The following is a 16078-nucleotide window of genomic DNA, read 5'->3' on the forward strand; positions in this document are numbered from 1 at the left end:
TGCTGTTGTCTTTCTTTAGGTCCCACTGGCTTTGGATATGCAAAATGAAGTCTTCACCTACCACTGGCAAACTGGGAAGGTGGGGGACTCTGGGGTGACTCAGACAGGGCAGGAGAGGCCTCAGTCTCAGCTGCTCCTGGAGGGCAGGTCAAAGGTCCTGGGCTGGGGTCAGAGGGAAGAGATCCATGTTCCTCTGATGGCAAGCTCTTCTCAGGGCGATTTCTATCAGGCACAGAAGGCTTTGCCTGGAACCCCCCATGGGCATGTCTGACCTGGTGCTTCAGCATGGTCCCTGCTGAAAGAAGGGTCTGTGTCCCCACGGAGGATTTTCTCATCTTCCAGCCACCAATCCCCCAAGAGGAAAAGAGCCCGAGCCTCTTCCGGGGAATCAATCTCTTCTTCAGGCTCTGGACCTTTCTGGCATACAGCATTGCTCTCACGGCACACTCTTCAGAAGTGGGCTGCTGCTCCTGATCTTTTTTAATCTCCTTTATCCTCTGCATTTCTGCCAACTTCAGCTTATAATATTTATACTCCAGACTATCCTCATCAGATAAGAACCTAAAGAGGAAGGAAATACATTAAAATACTACTATATTGTTCACAAACAACCTATTTAGGCCCTCTCTAGTCCACATTTGTAAAATATTTTATGAATTTTAAATTAATTGTTCCCCTTTTAAAAAAATTTACATATTTGTTACAAGGGCTTAGTTTTTCTTTTTTTTTTCCAATGGGGGGGTAGAAGGGAAAGATTTTGGTTAATTTTTTAAAAATAAAATTTTATTTTAAAAAATATAATATTTTCCTCTGTGGGAAAGAATGTTGTTACATATAAACTTTAGTTCTGATCTGTGTGTCGTTTGCCTTAGAGAAAACAACACATTTCAGGACAATCTAGTCTGCTAGCTGCCCAGAACAGTTATGTTATTATAATTTCACATATCTGTGCCTTACTGTATACCTCTTACAAGTCTTAAAGAAACAAATTTTTTTAAACTCCCCAAGAGTAGGGACCATGACTTGTTTTTGTAACTCTCTCAGCATATGACAATATTTTGCACATAGCAGGTACTTATGGGAACTGAGTGTTCATTTAAGATCATACTCAAACTTATAGCAAATCAGCCTGTCAATGACAAGACTGCATAGAATCCTCAGGATTGGGAAGGGACCCCTAGAGCTCATTTAGTCTAACTCATGTATAAAACAAACCTTCTGCACAACATCTCCAACTAGTGATTGTCTCAACCTGAGAACCTCCGATGATGGAGAATTTAGGGGGAACCTAGATCAGTTATGAAAATCTCTAATTGTTAAAAAATTTCCCTTGATATGGATCTGAAATATTCCCTGCAGCTTCCACCCTACTGGTCCCAATTGTGCCTTCTGAGGACAAGCACAATAAGCCAAACCCTCTTCAATGTAATAAGCTTTCAGTTATTTGAGGACAGTCATCAAATTGCCTTTAAGTCTCTTGCCAAAGGCAGACTCTTTCAATTAAAAAAAATTAATCTTGGATCCAGAGTCTCCTATAAATGTTACACCGGAATTTTGCTACTGACTTTTGTTTCCTCTACCTTAGGAAATTTTTTTTATTAGACATTACTCTTCTAAATGACTTCAATGCAAGAAACACCGAGAGGCTTAAACATCAGTGTGGAGTAGCAAGCTGTGCACCAGACAGAGTACAAAATCCCCAAATAAGAAGAGGTAGCCCATACTTTTATAGTCACCGTCATGGAGTCTTTGCATTATTTCATGGTCTAATAGACACAGCTGGCACAGCAAAACCAGCCTCAGAAAATGATTTTTTAAAATTCTCATGTCTCACCCTCCTTTCATAAACCAAACCAGGGAAAACTGTGCTGACATTAAGATGGAGTCTAGTTTACTAATAATATTTTTGTTTAGTATTTTATTTTTCCCCAGTTACACATGAAAACAATTTTAACATTTGTTTTTAAAACTATGAGTTCCCGATTTTCTCCCTTCCTCCCTCCCTACTCCCCTCCCCTCACTGAGAAGGCAAGCAATTTGACATAGGTTATACTTGTGTATAGTACTGCATTTCTGAAGCATCAACAATAATACCCGCTGCAGAATGCATGCAACACCTACCCTGCTCATTGGTGGAGGCAGCAAAGGCAGCTCAAGGCAGTGTGGTGGAGTGGGAAAAGCACTAGATCTGACACCAGGAACTCTGCCATTAAGATCCGGGCTCTGCCACTGACTGCCCTCAACAAGTTCCTTCCCAGGCCACAGGTACAGTGAAAGGGCTGCAGCCCAGCATGGTGGGGAGAATGCAGATGTGGAGCCCCAGGGCTTGGGTTTGAAGCCTGGATTGCTCACTACCTGGCTTTGACTAGGTCACTTTGCCCCACTGTGGGCCTCACTTTCTTCTGCAAAATCACAGAACTGGACTCGATGATCTCTAAGCCAGCCTTCTCTCACACTACTCTCCCAAACTGCATCACTTGTAGTTGCCCCAATTTATCCCACCTCTTCTCACCTCTGTGCATTTGCTCACAAGCCACTCTAATCTCCAGAATGTACATCATCTCCTTCCACCCCTCTCCTCAAACTCTTTAGCTTCCAAAACCCAGATCTTAAGACACTTCCATATGAAGCTTTCCTGATTCCCTCAATTGGAAATGATTTCTCTCTCCTATGAATTTTCATAACAATTTATACCTCCCTTACATACTTATTGAATTCAATTTTGTATTATATTTTGTGCATTTTCTCTCAGTTCCTAGACTGTAAATCTCTTGAAGGCAGGGTTCCATCCAATTCATTTTTGCATCTTCTCCAGCACCTACTCCAGGACCTTAAACAATGTGGGCAATGAATGAATGGACTTAAAGGGAAAGGGCAATTTCCTACTTGTTATCTTGGAAGAATTCTTCCACCTCTCCACTCATTGCATATCCAGAGCAGAATAAAGGAAAGCATATCCATTATTGAAGGCCTTGCTCCCCATGAGGAATCTCTTTCCAATATAAAAGAAGAGTCCTAACCAAACCTCCAAAAGTTCTATTTGAAATTCTCATGTCCTAATGTTTGGGTGATAGAAAGTCCTCATGTACTTGAGCATTTCTTAAATACCTACCAATAAATAGGGTTCTTCTTTAGTGTTGCTCTTTCTTTTGGGGACAAGTTGCCTTCAATTATACTCTTCACAAATTTTTCAATTGTCTCAACAACCTTTCTGTCTGCTCGCTGAGGAACTGTAATAAACAAACAGAATGGGCTTGACAGAGGCACTGGAATGCTTAGGTCTCATCAAACCAATGCTATGTGATAAGGATTTCTAGGCAACTTCTCTCAGCTAGTCTGAACCACTAATAATTCTCCTTCTTAAGAGCCTAACATTTGAAATAGAATTGGGACCAGAGGCTGGTATTTCAATACTAGAATGACATTCAAAAACTTAGAATGTCCAGGGCAAGTTAAATAGCATGATTATTAAGGGGCAAACCACAAAACTAAAGTATAAGGAGATTATTTTTCTAATGTTTTACTGCTGCTTAAAATAAAATCAGTCATTTCTAGAAATATTCCCTCCTCCCCTCTAAATTGAAACATTTGTTGTAACGAAGAAAATCTGTCACACACACACACACACACACACACACACAATTACCTGTTGTAGTTCTGACAAGGTATTCGACATTCTACTCAACTAACCCTCCCCCCCACCACTCCTCTCTCTCAAGAGGGAGATAAGTTCATTATCTGTTCTCCATGAAAAATATTTTTTTTGACTATTCAGAATTCAAGGTAATAAGATTTTCAGCAGGACAATTTTCAATGTGCACACTCGATTTTAAAACATTTTAATCCTTCAATCCTGTAACCAAGAAAATGCCACTTCCTCCAGGAAGCATTCCCTGATCCTGCCCAGATGAAAAGGATCTTTTTTTTCACCTGACCTCTCAGTCTTTTGTCAATGTGCTGACCATGATTTAAACCGGATTACATTTCTTTGTGTCTGCCTCCTCAAAGGTTCTCCTCTGGTGCTCACAACAGCATCAAGGTGAGCCTAGTTATTCTTGAAAGCCATGACACCAAGAGTAAAGCATCTCCACCTAGCTGCTTTCAAAAGGCATCCAGTACCGGCCAGGCCATAGGCGGTATATCTGTTGTCCACTGGCCAAACGAGCTGAGGCTTGTAAAAGTGGAATCAACATTAAGTTTGTTGGCAGACTGAATTCTTTTGATCACACAACTTCTGAGATGGCCTGCTAAGGCATGGAGGGGCTGGGATCCTCATCAGTAAAGGGGGGATACCCACACCAGGGGAATCACCCTTAAGAAGTCAGATGTATACACATCCATAGATTAACACTCCCCATGTATATTTTACTTCTTAATAGTTATTTGCTTATGTGTTCAATCTCCATATTTGATGATAAGCTCCTTGAAGGCAGGGGTAGTTCTTTATCTCTGTGTTGTCTGTAGCTCTGAACATATCAAGAACGTCACTGTTTCCCCAATTAACTTTCAAGAAGTGTTTATTAAAAGTGACTCTAGGTGAAAAGCAATCCTGCCCTCAAGGAGCATACAGTCTACTAAAGGATGCAACATATAAACAGATATGTAAACACAAGATTATTTGAGAAGGCCAAGATTATTGATAACCAGACGATCAGGGAAGGTTTCTCATAGGAGGTAGTAGCTGCCCCAAGCCTTCAAGGCACAAAATTCTAAGAGGCAGAGATGAGGAGGGAGTGCAGTGAAGGAATGAGGTAGAGCTTGGGGCAAAGGCACAGAGGAGGGAGAGAGAAGGCAGAATGCACCACAAAGACCAAGTTGTCCACAACACTGAGTGAAGGGAAACAAGGAACATGGAGAGGGGAAGCCCAAACACAGTGTGAAGGGTTTTAAATCATAAAGAAGTTTGTATTTTATCTTAGAACAATAGGGAGCCAATGAAGACGTCCACAGTTGAATTTAGGTCCTGACCCACAAATGCTCTGGAAACCAGAAGAAAACTGTCACTGGTGAAAGGTTCACCCAACCCCAAGTTTAGGAAAGGAAGTCCAAGAGAACTGAAGAGGCTGGAGCATTCTCCTCACTACCTGTGTGACCCTGGGCAAAGTAATGTCATTTGAGTCTCAGGGACATGGCTTCCCCACCTGCAAAATGTGGTCGTTGGGCTAGATTATCACTCAGATCCTTTCTAGCTCTCCATCTGGAGGGCTACATCAGTGGAATCACTGTACATACATAAATATGGCCTTTTGGAACAGCGAAACATTGTGTGTTTGAGATTTTACAATTTTGCCAGTCTTGATAAGGCTACAGAGAGTAAGGGATAGGGGCTCTACCGGCGGCAGCCCTGATATTATTGTGGTATCCCTGAAGGGCCAGTGGGTTTTCAATAAAGAGGTATAAAGAGCCCAGGATTTGTGATCAGAAGACCTAGGCTGCCACCCAACAGCTGTTTAACCTTAAGCAACATACTCTCCTCCCCCCAAGCCTCAGTTTCCTCATCTGTAAAATGGAAATGGATGATAATACTTGCACAACCTACCACACAAGGCTGTTGTGAAGTCTTGTAAATCCTTAAACTACTGCAGAAATGGGAATTATTAACACTGATCGCTGTACATTCAATCTTGATTTGTTTTACATAAGGCTAAAAAATACCTAAGCAATGTTTTTATCTCCTAAATAGGAAACAGACATTTTTTAAAAATGAAAAGATTAACATATAAGCAAACCTGTTTGCCTCTTCACTTACCTCCATTGAGAGCCTCGTCTATCATGTTTGAATTTGGAGAAGCAACACCTGCCGCCTCTCCTGAGGACCCAGTGTCCGCCTTCTTCATTTGGATGGGATGGCCACTCTTCTCCAGCCAGGCTTTTAGATGCTCTATATACTCTCTTCCAAACAAAGTGGAATCATCAAAATTAGGGAAAGCTGCTGGAACTGGAGCTACTTCTTGGAGGCCGATAGCTTCTAATATTTTTTCTTGTCGGAATGTGGAAGCTAGGGAAAATGTTTGGCCCAAAAGTGCCAAAGATTTACGACAGAGGGAATTGGTTGTCTCCAAGGCACCTGCCATTTCTACAGGGTTACTAAACCCTTTCATCTTAACACTTAGCTCATAGGCATTGCAAGCCATGAGGAGGGGAGTAACACTTTTTAGAAGGCGGTCCTGGAGCCTCATCATGTACTTGTCAAATGGTTTTATTATTTCAAAGAAACAATTCTTGGTTTTCACAGCACCTTTGTCTAAGAGCATGTTCAAGAACTCATTGTCAACTTTGGGGGTTTTCAAAGCAGAGTGCTTCAGACACTTTATGGTAAAGAAGCAGAAGTCTCTGTGTTCTGGTTTCAGAGAACATTTGAAGGAGGCCAGCATCTTCGCACAGGTTTCAGTTTCTAACTCAAAGAGAGCTGCAAACAGCTGTGAAAATTCCATGTCATTCTTTATCTTATGAAATCCAGCCCATTTGATTATCTCTATCCCAAATGTTGAAAAAATGTCTGAATTGTCTACTAGGTCAAAACTGACTTCTCCTCTAGATAGCCGACTTGTCTTCTGATTGGGGCGCAAAGGAGTCTTTCGCACAGGACGCTGGACATTTTCGGTCCTTTGGGTGACCCCAGGACTCAGATCGGGCCTCGGAATAGTTTTTCTTATTCGATTTGTACCTCGAGTTTTTGGAATAATTCGATAGGGAACCATAGGGGGAAGTTTTTTAGTGTTCACTTTTCTTAGGGTGGGAATTTTCCTGACATCCCCTTTAATGACTTTGGTTTTAAGTGCACCTCTGGTCACCCGCTTACTCTGAAGAATGCCACCCCGGTCAGCAGTGCCAACAGCACCCCGGCCACCACGGCCCCTGCTGTGTACCCTGCCCCTGCCCCTAGGCACCGGCTGCTGGAATTCATAATCTGCCTCGCCTGAAAAGTCCAAGTCATATTCCTGACTGTCTATGTCCACATACTCTTCCTCCATAAGACCAGGTGATCGAAAGTCACCCAAAATCTCAGGACCAAAGTCACTCTCATGAGACCAAGAAGGTTCATGGGAACTTTGGTGGCCAAAGTCATGCTCCCAAGACTCTGAGTGGCTAAACTCTGGATCCTGAGAACCAAAATGACTAAAGTCCCTGTGGCCAAAGTCCTGGTCTCTGGAGATAACCCGGCTGAAGTCCCTGTCCATAGAGTCTGCATGAGAAAAGTCCTGATCTCGGCTAAAATCTTCCTGATAATAGTTTTCTTCACTCATGGGAGGACTGTTGGATCTAAATGAAGGTCCAGGAAATACATCGTCCCTCAGGTCTTCTCTCCAAGTGTCACGAGAATGTACCGGATCATGAGAGTATCTTCCATCATCATGAAAGCTGTCTTCATATCTGTCTGCTCTTAATCTTGGGATTGACCTTGAATGACCTGAAATGAACCATTGAAAAGGAAACAGTAAAGATATGTTAGGTTCAAGGAATAGTTTTTTTTTTCCCTAACTACTCTGGATTTTATTGTCCATACTGGAACAGAATGTCTGTTTGTTTCACATCTGTTTCTAATTTGTTTAACAATGTGTAATCATCGAATAGGTCTCTAGGTGTAGAGTTAAACTATTATTATAAACCCTGGGCAGAGACATGTTGCTAAATGTTGCTAAACATTTCTTTTCTTAAAAAAGTTTTAACATTTGTTATCTTTTGTTTTTGCACCTTCATTTCCAAATATATCACACCCCATTTCCTTAACAGGGATTCATCCCCTAGTAAAAAAGGAAAAAAAAAGAGAGAGGAGGGGGAGGGGGATAGCTTCAATAAAACTAACCAACATACCAACTAAATCTGACATATTCAGTGTTCCACACTCATAGTTTCCCTCTCTGCAAAGAAAGGAGGGAGGTGCATTTTTTCATCTCTTCTTTAGGGCCAGACTTGGTCATTATACTTAAAGAACTTTCAATTTTGGTGGTTCTTGTGTTCTTTCCATTTATAGTTTTAATTGTTGTAAATATGGTTTCCTGCTTCTGCTTACTTCACTCTGCATTAGTATACATAAGCCTTCCCATGTTTCTTTAAATTCTACATGTACTTTAATTTCTTTAGCCATTCCCAATAGACGGGATTCTGCTGCTTCCAGTCTTTGCTGTGACAAAAAGTGCTGCTATACGTATTTGGGTATATGTAGCTTTCTGTTTTTGCCACTGAAGTATATACCTAGCAATCTGACTCGTGGATCAAAGGGTATGATCATTTTAAGTCACTTTTTTAGCATAATTCCAAAGTGCTCCCTTCAATGGTTGGACCAATTCATAGCTCCACCAACAGGGTATTAAGGTGCTTGTTTTACCCTGCCTCTCCAACGTTATCTTTCATCATCTTTGCCAGTTTGTTGGATGAAACTTCAGAGCTGGCTTAAAAAATAAAATTTTATTTCTAGTTTGTGTTTTTATATTACCTTTACTTCCCAATATCTCTTTCCCTTCCTCTACTCAGAGAGACATCCCTTGTAACTGAGAATTAAAAAAAAAAGGGAGTGGGAGAGACAGTTCTGACAAACTAACCAATACATCAACCAAATCTGACAGTAGACAAAATATTTTACAGGAAGTTTCCTCCTGCCTACCCCCACCTCTACAAAAAAGAGAGGGAAATGAATTTTCTTCTCTCTTCTTCCGGGCCAACCTTGTCTAGTTTTGTTTTTGTTTTATTGTTTTTTCCACTACACTGTTGTAGTCACTGTTTATACAGTAGGTTCTATTTATTTAGCCTTGCGCTAGTTTGTATGTTTTCCTATGCTTCTCTGCAATCTTATTTATCATGATGCAGTATTTTTCCATTACATTCATATACTACAGTTTTTTTTAGCCATTCCCCAATTAAGGGGAACCCTATGGTCCAGCCAAGTTGGCCTTCTTGCTAGTCTTCAAACACACTCTTCCATCTCCTGTCTTCATTGCTTTAGGCTGGCTATTCCTCATGTCGGAAATGGACTCTCATGTCACCTTCCCTCTTAGAATCCCATGTTTCCTTCAAAACTGTTCAGTGAACCCTTTTACGTGTGCTTTTGTGATCTCCTCGGCTGTTGATAGTCCACCAAAGATTTACTTTGTATATGTTTATGTACTTTCTCCCTCAAAAGAACATAAATTTTTTGAGGACAGGATTGGTTTCATTTTTACCTTTGTCTCCCCAGCAGCTAGCACAATGGCACATAACAGGCAGTTAACAAATGCTTGCTGAGTGATGGGTGTCAAGCTCTACCAACAATGTATTAGTGTGCTTGTCTTTTCATAACCCCTCTAGTAGTGATGATTCTCATCTTTTATCACCTTTTCCAGTTTTCTAGGTATGGGGTGAAATTTCAGTTGTTTCGATTTCTTTTATTGCTGGTGATTTACAGCAATCTTTCATATTGTTATTAATGATTTGTGACTAAACATTTCAATGTGAATGTCTTATAACCTAAAGCTAACAAACCTGCTTTCCTCCAAGTGAAAGGTAGCATGGTATGGTAGAAAATACTGGTGAATTTGGAATGAGAAGGCCCAGAACTGAAGTCTAGGTCTCGCTTCTAGCTTTATGACATGGTCACTTAATTACTAAGTCTCGGGTTTGTCCATATGCAAACTGGGATGACAATACAGGCACTAATCACCTCACAAGCTTACAGTGAAGTATTTTGTAACCTGACAAGCACTACTGAAATGTGTGCTATCATTTGAGAACTCATGGTCCTCCCATCCCCCAAAGCTTCTTTTCGTTTACCTTGTGACTTAAACTGATGGAGAATGTCTTCTATAGCATCACTGTGGTCCATGCGGTATCTCTTAACCTTTTCTTGTATTACAGCATCAAAAGTTTCCCTTGTGACTCGCCTAGATGCCATCATTCAGCCCAGCTAAAAGAAAGAGACATGTTAACACAAAAGGTCCTATATTCTATAGTGCTTTTAACTCGAATGCTTCAGAAGCTTCACACTTATTAATACCACTTGTACCTCATATCAGGTATTGACCTGGCATACATTTAAACACGAGAAAACCGACACTTAAAGCCATTACTCCTCTTTGCAAAACACACTGGAAATGACAAAATGGAAAACCTGTTGAGTTTTCCCCAGTCTTCTGCCTCTGTGCAAACTTGCCCACTTCTGGAACCTGCTCCCTTACCTTAACCTGTTAGAATCCTTTTGTTTCTTCAAAGTAAAGTCCATCCACCACCTCTTCCATAAAGCCTCTACTTATTTTCCTAGTTAGAAATGACCTTCTCCTTCAAATGTTCTTAGAATACTAATCTAGATTTCAGCTTTGACTTTTTCACATTTTACCTTGTATTATATTACTTGTCTGTTTGGTTTTTTTTAAGGTGTCATGTCCTTAATAATATGTTGGAAGCTTCTTGAGGTCAGCATTTTCATCTCTGTATATCACTTGAGGTATACAGCTGGTACTTAAAAATGTTTGTTGAAACCCTTACAAAGCAGAGCCAAAACTATTTGGTCTCACCTTTGAAAAGACTTTTTTTTTCAGGTGAGGCCTTGAAGAGTATGGTAGGTGGCATCCACCTGTAGCCCAATGTCTCATCACAGCTCTAGAGTTATCCTGAATTTTCAAATGCTGTGCCCATGTCCTACTGAGCTGAAATGGCGTCCACTACATGTCAGCCATAGCTTGTCACCCAAAGACTAGCTTGGCGAGGAGGTCTGCAGGATGCTCATGACTAGGCTGGCCACAGGGTAATGCATTTTCTGTTCTACAGCTACTATCAAGCACTGCCTACTGAGTTAGGGGGGCGGGGAATTGCCTAAATGGAAGAAGCATCTACACTGATGAAAAAAGGGTCCTTGAAATCTAAATGTATTAAGGATCTCTTCTATTAAAGGCCCTGGGCAGGCTGCTGGGCTAGGGTAAAGCGCAGGAGGGAGGGACAAAAAGCAAATGATACCAGATTACCGGGGCCTGAAGCCAAGATCAATGGACTGGAAGATGAACCCCGGAGGCCTAGGTTCCTAGGCCTGGGGACCCTGAAGGGAAGGAAGCCCCAGGGCTCAAGGTGCCACTGCCAGAGGAGAGGGAGGGGAGCGTGGGGTTCACATCTCCCTAAGATGCTGGGAGGGAGGGGAAGGGCCTCGGCCTTCTTGGACTCCTCTCTGGCCCAGGCCTGGCTCCTTTCTGCTCCGGACCCTGGCTTTTCCCAACGAGCCCCCACCCCCACTCCCGTCCCCTTAAAAACAGCTCCCCCCCCCCGCCCCCGCCCCCAGCCCTGCTCCTCCTCCCACCAAGGCCCTTTACCAGCCCTCACTAGGATGCAAAGAGCGGCCGGCTCGCTGGGCCAGGCCAGACCTTGAGTGGAACCACCACCGCGCGGCACAGTCACAGGCCCCGGGGGTCCAGCGGCTTTCGGTGGCTCCAGACACTGGGCTACCCCCAGCCCTCAAGTCCTTTAGGCGCTGAAATGCGCATGCGCCGGAAACCGCTCCCCTAGATACCCAGGTGACTCAGGCGAGGCGGGAGCATGCAAATTAGCTAACGGTCTTCCCAACCCTTCCCGGACTCCAGCGCCGCCTCGTCTCGTCGCGCATGCGCCGCGCATCCCGGGCCGTTCGTCCGGGAATCCATTCTCTACGAAAGCTCACCAAGACGAATCTTTCCTCTGCTGCGCTGAAAACAAGGGGTGAGAGGCCGTGCGGTGGGGCGGCTATGTAGCTGAAGCTCGTCCACTCCCTAGTCCTTTTCTTGCGTCGCCGTCCCTTCCTCCCACTCCCACCCCCCCCAAAAGCTCCGCCTGTTTGGGAGGGGGCAAAGAGGGCTTAGTGCGTCTGCGCGGCCCATCCCGGCTGCTACGGTGGCCACCAAGAGTCAGAGGTGACCGCCGGCCGGCCGACCGTGCCCGCCGTGCTCCGGGCGTGGGTAGCCTTGTCCGTGGGAGCGAGCTGGTGAGGCGGGACCCGTCGCCTCGGAGGTGAGGGGTGGGGTGGGGTAGCGAGAAGCCGGCTTGGGGTCAGGACCAGAATTGAGCCACGCACGAGCCGATCCCGGGAGGGAAAACCTGTTCAGCTCGTCCCCAGACTCAGTTTATCCGTCGAGGAAATGGGGACCAGTGGAGTAGCTCGAGTGCAAGAGACCGTTGTAGAGAAAGAGCGTCAGACCTGAGAGGTCACCGAGCCCCACGTGGCGTCACAGATTTTCAGAAATCTTGTTCGTTACCTTCCCCTCATTCTTCCAGATGAGGAGACAGACACTTAGTGACTCGTCGAAGGCCGGGTTGCTAGCAAGTCAGGGCCAAGATTTGAACCTCTGCCTCGTTTTATAAATGGGGAAACGGAGGCCTGGAGAAGGGAGGTACTGTTTGTAAAATGCTTAGCACAGTGCCCGGCACATAGGAGGCCCCTTAATGAATGCTTGTTCTCTCCCCGCCCATAGTTTATATCCTCTTATCATTTATGTGGTGCGTAAAAGGGCAAAGAGTAGATTCACACGTTATTTTAATGTAATAGATTTATTTGTCTATTTCGGAAAGGACTTGAGCCTCGCAGTCAAGGATCTTAGATCTAGAGACTGGAAGGAATCTCACAGGAAAAATGTGTGGCAAAGGTACCTGCTCTGTGGAAAGAGGAGATGGAGAGAGAGACCATCGAGACATTTTCCCCGACTTTCGGAAGAGAGGCTGCCCAAAGAAATAGAATCCCAATTAGAGTGTGACAGGATGATCTCCGGGGTCCTTACCGACTCTAAGTTCTGTGAATATGGAACAGTCACACAGAGTGCTGTGAGCACAGGGGAGGGGGAACGCTTCCTGCTGGGAGAGCATAAGGAAGGTGGTGGCATTTGAACTGTATAAACTGAAGCTATTCTTAGGACTGTATGCCTAGGCCCTTGCTAGACACTGTAGGAAATGTAAAGACAACATGGCCTCACATTTGTATCATGCATAGAAGTGACTTCATTTGATCCTTAGAGCAACTTGGTGAAATGGGCTAAGGCTGAGAAAAAAGTGAGTTCTCCATAGTTATAGAACAGAATAGGCAGTGCGCAGACTTAGAGTTTGGGACACCTGGGTACAAAATCCCATTTCAGATTTCTTACTAGCTGCATGACCATGGGCAAGCCATATAATTTCTCTATGCCTTAGTTTTCTCATCTGTCAAAGGGGTGATGTTTTCCCTCTGGCCCTCTATGTCAGGTAAGGCTGTAGAGCAGCTACAGATCTGCATGGGAGGAGTTTGTTTCTTCACCGAGAGTTCTCTATGTCAATGAAAACAAAATCTAGTTCAGGGGTGGGGAACCTGTGGCCTTCTAGGTCATCTGAGCGACCAGAACTTAGGCTCCTACTATTGGCTCTGGTCTTAGCAACTCCCCTTAGGGCCCTGGGGGCTTCATACTCACATCGGCTTAGCACCTAGTAGATAGGGGTTTGGGCCTGGGGTTTAGCACCTAGTAAGGCTCAATCAAAGACAATTTAGCATTCTAAAATAGTAAAAAACTTAATCGCCAATACAGATTAAAACTTGAAAGTGTATAAGATCATAGGATCCTGTCTTTAGAACAGGAAGGGACCTTAGAAGTCCTCTTGTCATTTAAGTGACTCTGCCCTGGGTCACACAAGTCCATAAGCCCTTATGTGCCAGGCACACAGGTAGTTAGTGATAGTTGTTTTTTGTTATGTACAGAATGGACTCAAGCATCAGGTAGATCCCAGCCTTCCTGGGCATGTTGGATAATGTGTTGTGGAGTTCTCTCTGTGAATGGTGGCAGTTGGGTTATGTTCAAGGTGACTTTAATACAAATCACTGAGACCTGGTAGCCCAAAGAAGCCTACCTCTTCCATTACTACATGTTGCCTTACAGCTTTAATCAGTCATCCAATGATTTGTATTGAATTTTTAGCTTTGGGGACTGGAATCACAGAAGCCTGTGTGAAGTCAACATGGCCAAACGCATCAGCCAGGAGACCTTTGATGATGTGGTACAAGAAAACATTACGGAGTTTGACATGGACCCTGAGGAAGCTGTGAAAGAAGCCATCCAGCAGTTTGAATCTCAAGGTACTGTCCTGTGGTTCTTGTGGCTGGCTGACTCTAGACCAGCCTGCTGTGGATGCCCACCCCAGGTTCAGCTGGCCTCCTTGATACAGTGAGTGCAGCTGGTATCATGAGGATCCATGAACCTTGGGTGGTGGGAGGCAGACCGTCTTTTGTCCCTGGTGCAGGGGTTGCCTTTCAGTATATCAGTTTATCTTCAAAGGCACAAAGAACTCAAGCCTCCGGATGATTCATCCCTTGCTTAGGTTCACATACAGGATTTAACTTGTCAGTTGTCAGCACACGTCTGTTAAATACCTAGTATGTGCTGGGCAGGCACTGGGTACACAAAGACAAAATGAAAGCAGTCTCTGCTGTCCCTGGAGGGGCTTCTGTTCCATCAGGAGAGATAACATGTAAAACTAAATGGACACATAAATTGAATATGAGGTAATTTCAAAGGAAGGGCACTGGCACCTAGTATGGAGAGAAGGTTAGAAAAAGCCCCATGCTGAAGGTGCTAGTTGAACTTTGAAGGAAATGAGGGTCTCTGCTTGGCCGGGGGAGGAAGGAGAGCATTCCAGATAGGGAAACCAGCCCTTACCAGAGCCTGCAGACAGGAAATGGAAGATGGAATGGTTTGGGAGGGGAAGAGCAAGAAGACCAGCTTGGCTGGACTAGAGACTGCAGAAAGACAAGCTCAACGGAAGCGTTTCTAGGGAATCTTAGAGGCAATATGGAGACAAGGGAATTTATGGAGCAGGGCAGTGACATGGTCAGGTCTGCACTTTAAGAAAATCATTCTGGCTACTGTCAGGAGGATGCATTCGCTGAGGGCTTCGTCTAGGGCACTGGCTGTTGGAGCACAGAGAAGGGGAGAGATGCTTTGGAGGCTGAAAATGATGCAACAGCTGATCAGGTTCAAAAGGGGAGGGGAGCAAGGAGTGGAAGATCTCAAAGCTATAAACCTGAGTGACTGAAAGGATTGTGGTCCTCTCAACCAAATAGGGAAGCTGTGGTGGAAGAGGCAGCTTGGGTACTGAGTTCTGTTTAGAAATGTCTAATGAGCACGTGCACATCTGGGGCTCATTAGAGAGACTTGGGATGAATGTAGAGAACTTGGATGTTGGTGCATAGAGATGATAATTTAAGTCATTGGTTGTTGATGAAGTACCAAATAAGACGTGGAGAGGGAAAGAAGGCAACACAGCCTTGGGGAGCTCTTGCAGACAGAGTGTGTAATATGAATGATGGACCAGCAAGTAAGAGTGAGAAGTGGTCACATCGGTAGGAGAAAAACCAAGAAAAAAATTCGAGTATCATGAAAACTCCAAGGGTAAAGAGGATTCAGGACGACATAATCATCAGCAGTCTTACCTTCTAGTTGGACTGGGAAGAATGAGAACTGAAAAGAGAGCCTTGAAGAGATTACTGGCAGAACAGTTTTGTTTGAGTGATGAGTTCAGAAACCAGATTCAAAGAGCTGAGAAGTGGGAAGAAAGGAAGTAGAGTCGGTGAACCTATGTAACTTTTTCTAGGGGGTTGCCTGAGGGGATGGTAGGGTCTAGTGAATAGGATAGGAGAGACTTGGAAATATTTGTAAACAACAAAGAACTAGGTGTTTCAACAATCCGGGTAGCAGCTTCTGTGGGGATATAAGATTCACCCACAGCCAGCACCCAGAAAGCTGCCAACAGCACAGGTTCTTTTGATCTGCTTAATTAAGGAAAGCAAGGTGAAGGGGTTGACAAGCTTACTTTTAATTCAGCATTCAAATATTATTCAGTTAGTTCAGGGGAAAAAAAAAACCAACACCCTGAACTTCAAAACAAAATGCAAACAAATTACAAACATCAACAGACTTTGTCTGATTCAATCCCAACACATAGTTACCAGAGTTCAATAAAGTTTCAACATCCGGGTTTACAAGCTGGAGGGCTCCTTAGCTACAGCTGCCCGAAGTCTCCTCATCAACACCATCTCCAGAGCCCCGCACAAATGGCTCTGTCCTCCCTTCTTATAGGGCTTCAGACATCAAACACCATCTGAGTCACCAGAGCTCAGGCTCTGGTGATT

General features: G+C 43.9%; 2 protein-coding genes across 5 annotated transcripts in view; one reads left to right on the forward strand and one right to left on the reverse strand.

The window, feature by feature from the left end:
- The window catches only part of SUGP2 (SURP and G-patch domain containing 2), a 26545-nt gene extending 14773 nt beyond the window's left edge, over positions 1-11772 (reverse strand). Inside the window, exons 1-5 of one of the 3 annotated variants that reach the window (XM_036752413.1) lie at positions 11618-11772; positions 9748-9880; positions 5750-7411; positions 3113-3230; positions 62-561 (exon numbers count right to left, since the gene is read on the reverse strand). In XM_036752413.1, the coding sequence (XP_036608308.1) occupies positions 62-561; positions 3113-3230; positions 5750-7411; positions 9748-9871 (2404 nt within the window). In that variant the 5' untranslated portion in view covers positions 9872-9880; positions 11618-11772. Of the gene's footprint in view, positions 1-61; positions 562-3112; positions 3231-5749; positions 7412-9747; positions 9881-11283; positions 11574-11617 lie in introns of those variants that run through there. The other 2 variants (XM_036752404.1, XM_036752408.1) reach the window with 2 other exon arrangements.
- The window catches only part of ARMC6 (armadillo repeat containing 6), a 25014-nt gene continuing 20472 nt past the window's right edge, over positions 11537-16078 (forward strand). Inside the window, exons 1-2 of one of the 2 annotated variants that reach the window (XM_036752424.1) lie at positions 11537-11655; positions 13869-14026. In XM_036752424.1, the coding sequence (XP_036608319.1) occupies positions 13909-14026 (118 nt within the window). In that variant the 5' untranslated portion in view covers positions 11537-11655; positions 13869-13908. Of the gene's footprint in view, positions 11656-11802; positions 11944-13868; positions 14027-16078 lie in introns of those variants that run through there. The other variant, XM_036752433.1, reaches the window with a different exon arrangement.

The sequence above is a fragment of the Trichosurus vulpecula genome, chromosome 1, assembly GCF_011100635.1.
Source record: "Trichosurus vulpecula isolate mTriVul1 chromosome 1, mTriVul1.pri, whole genome shotgun sequence".
Classification (NCBI taxonomy): domain Eukaryota; kingdom Metazoa; phylum Chordata; class Mammalia; order Diprotodontia; family Phalangeridae; genus Trichosurus; species Trichosurus vulpecula.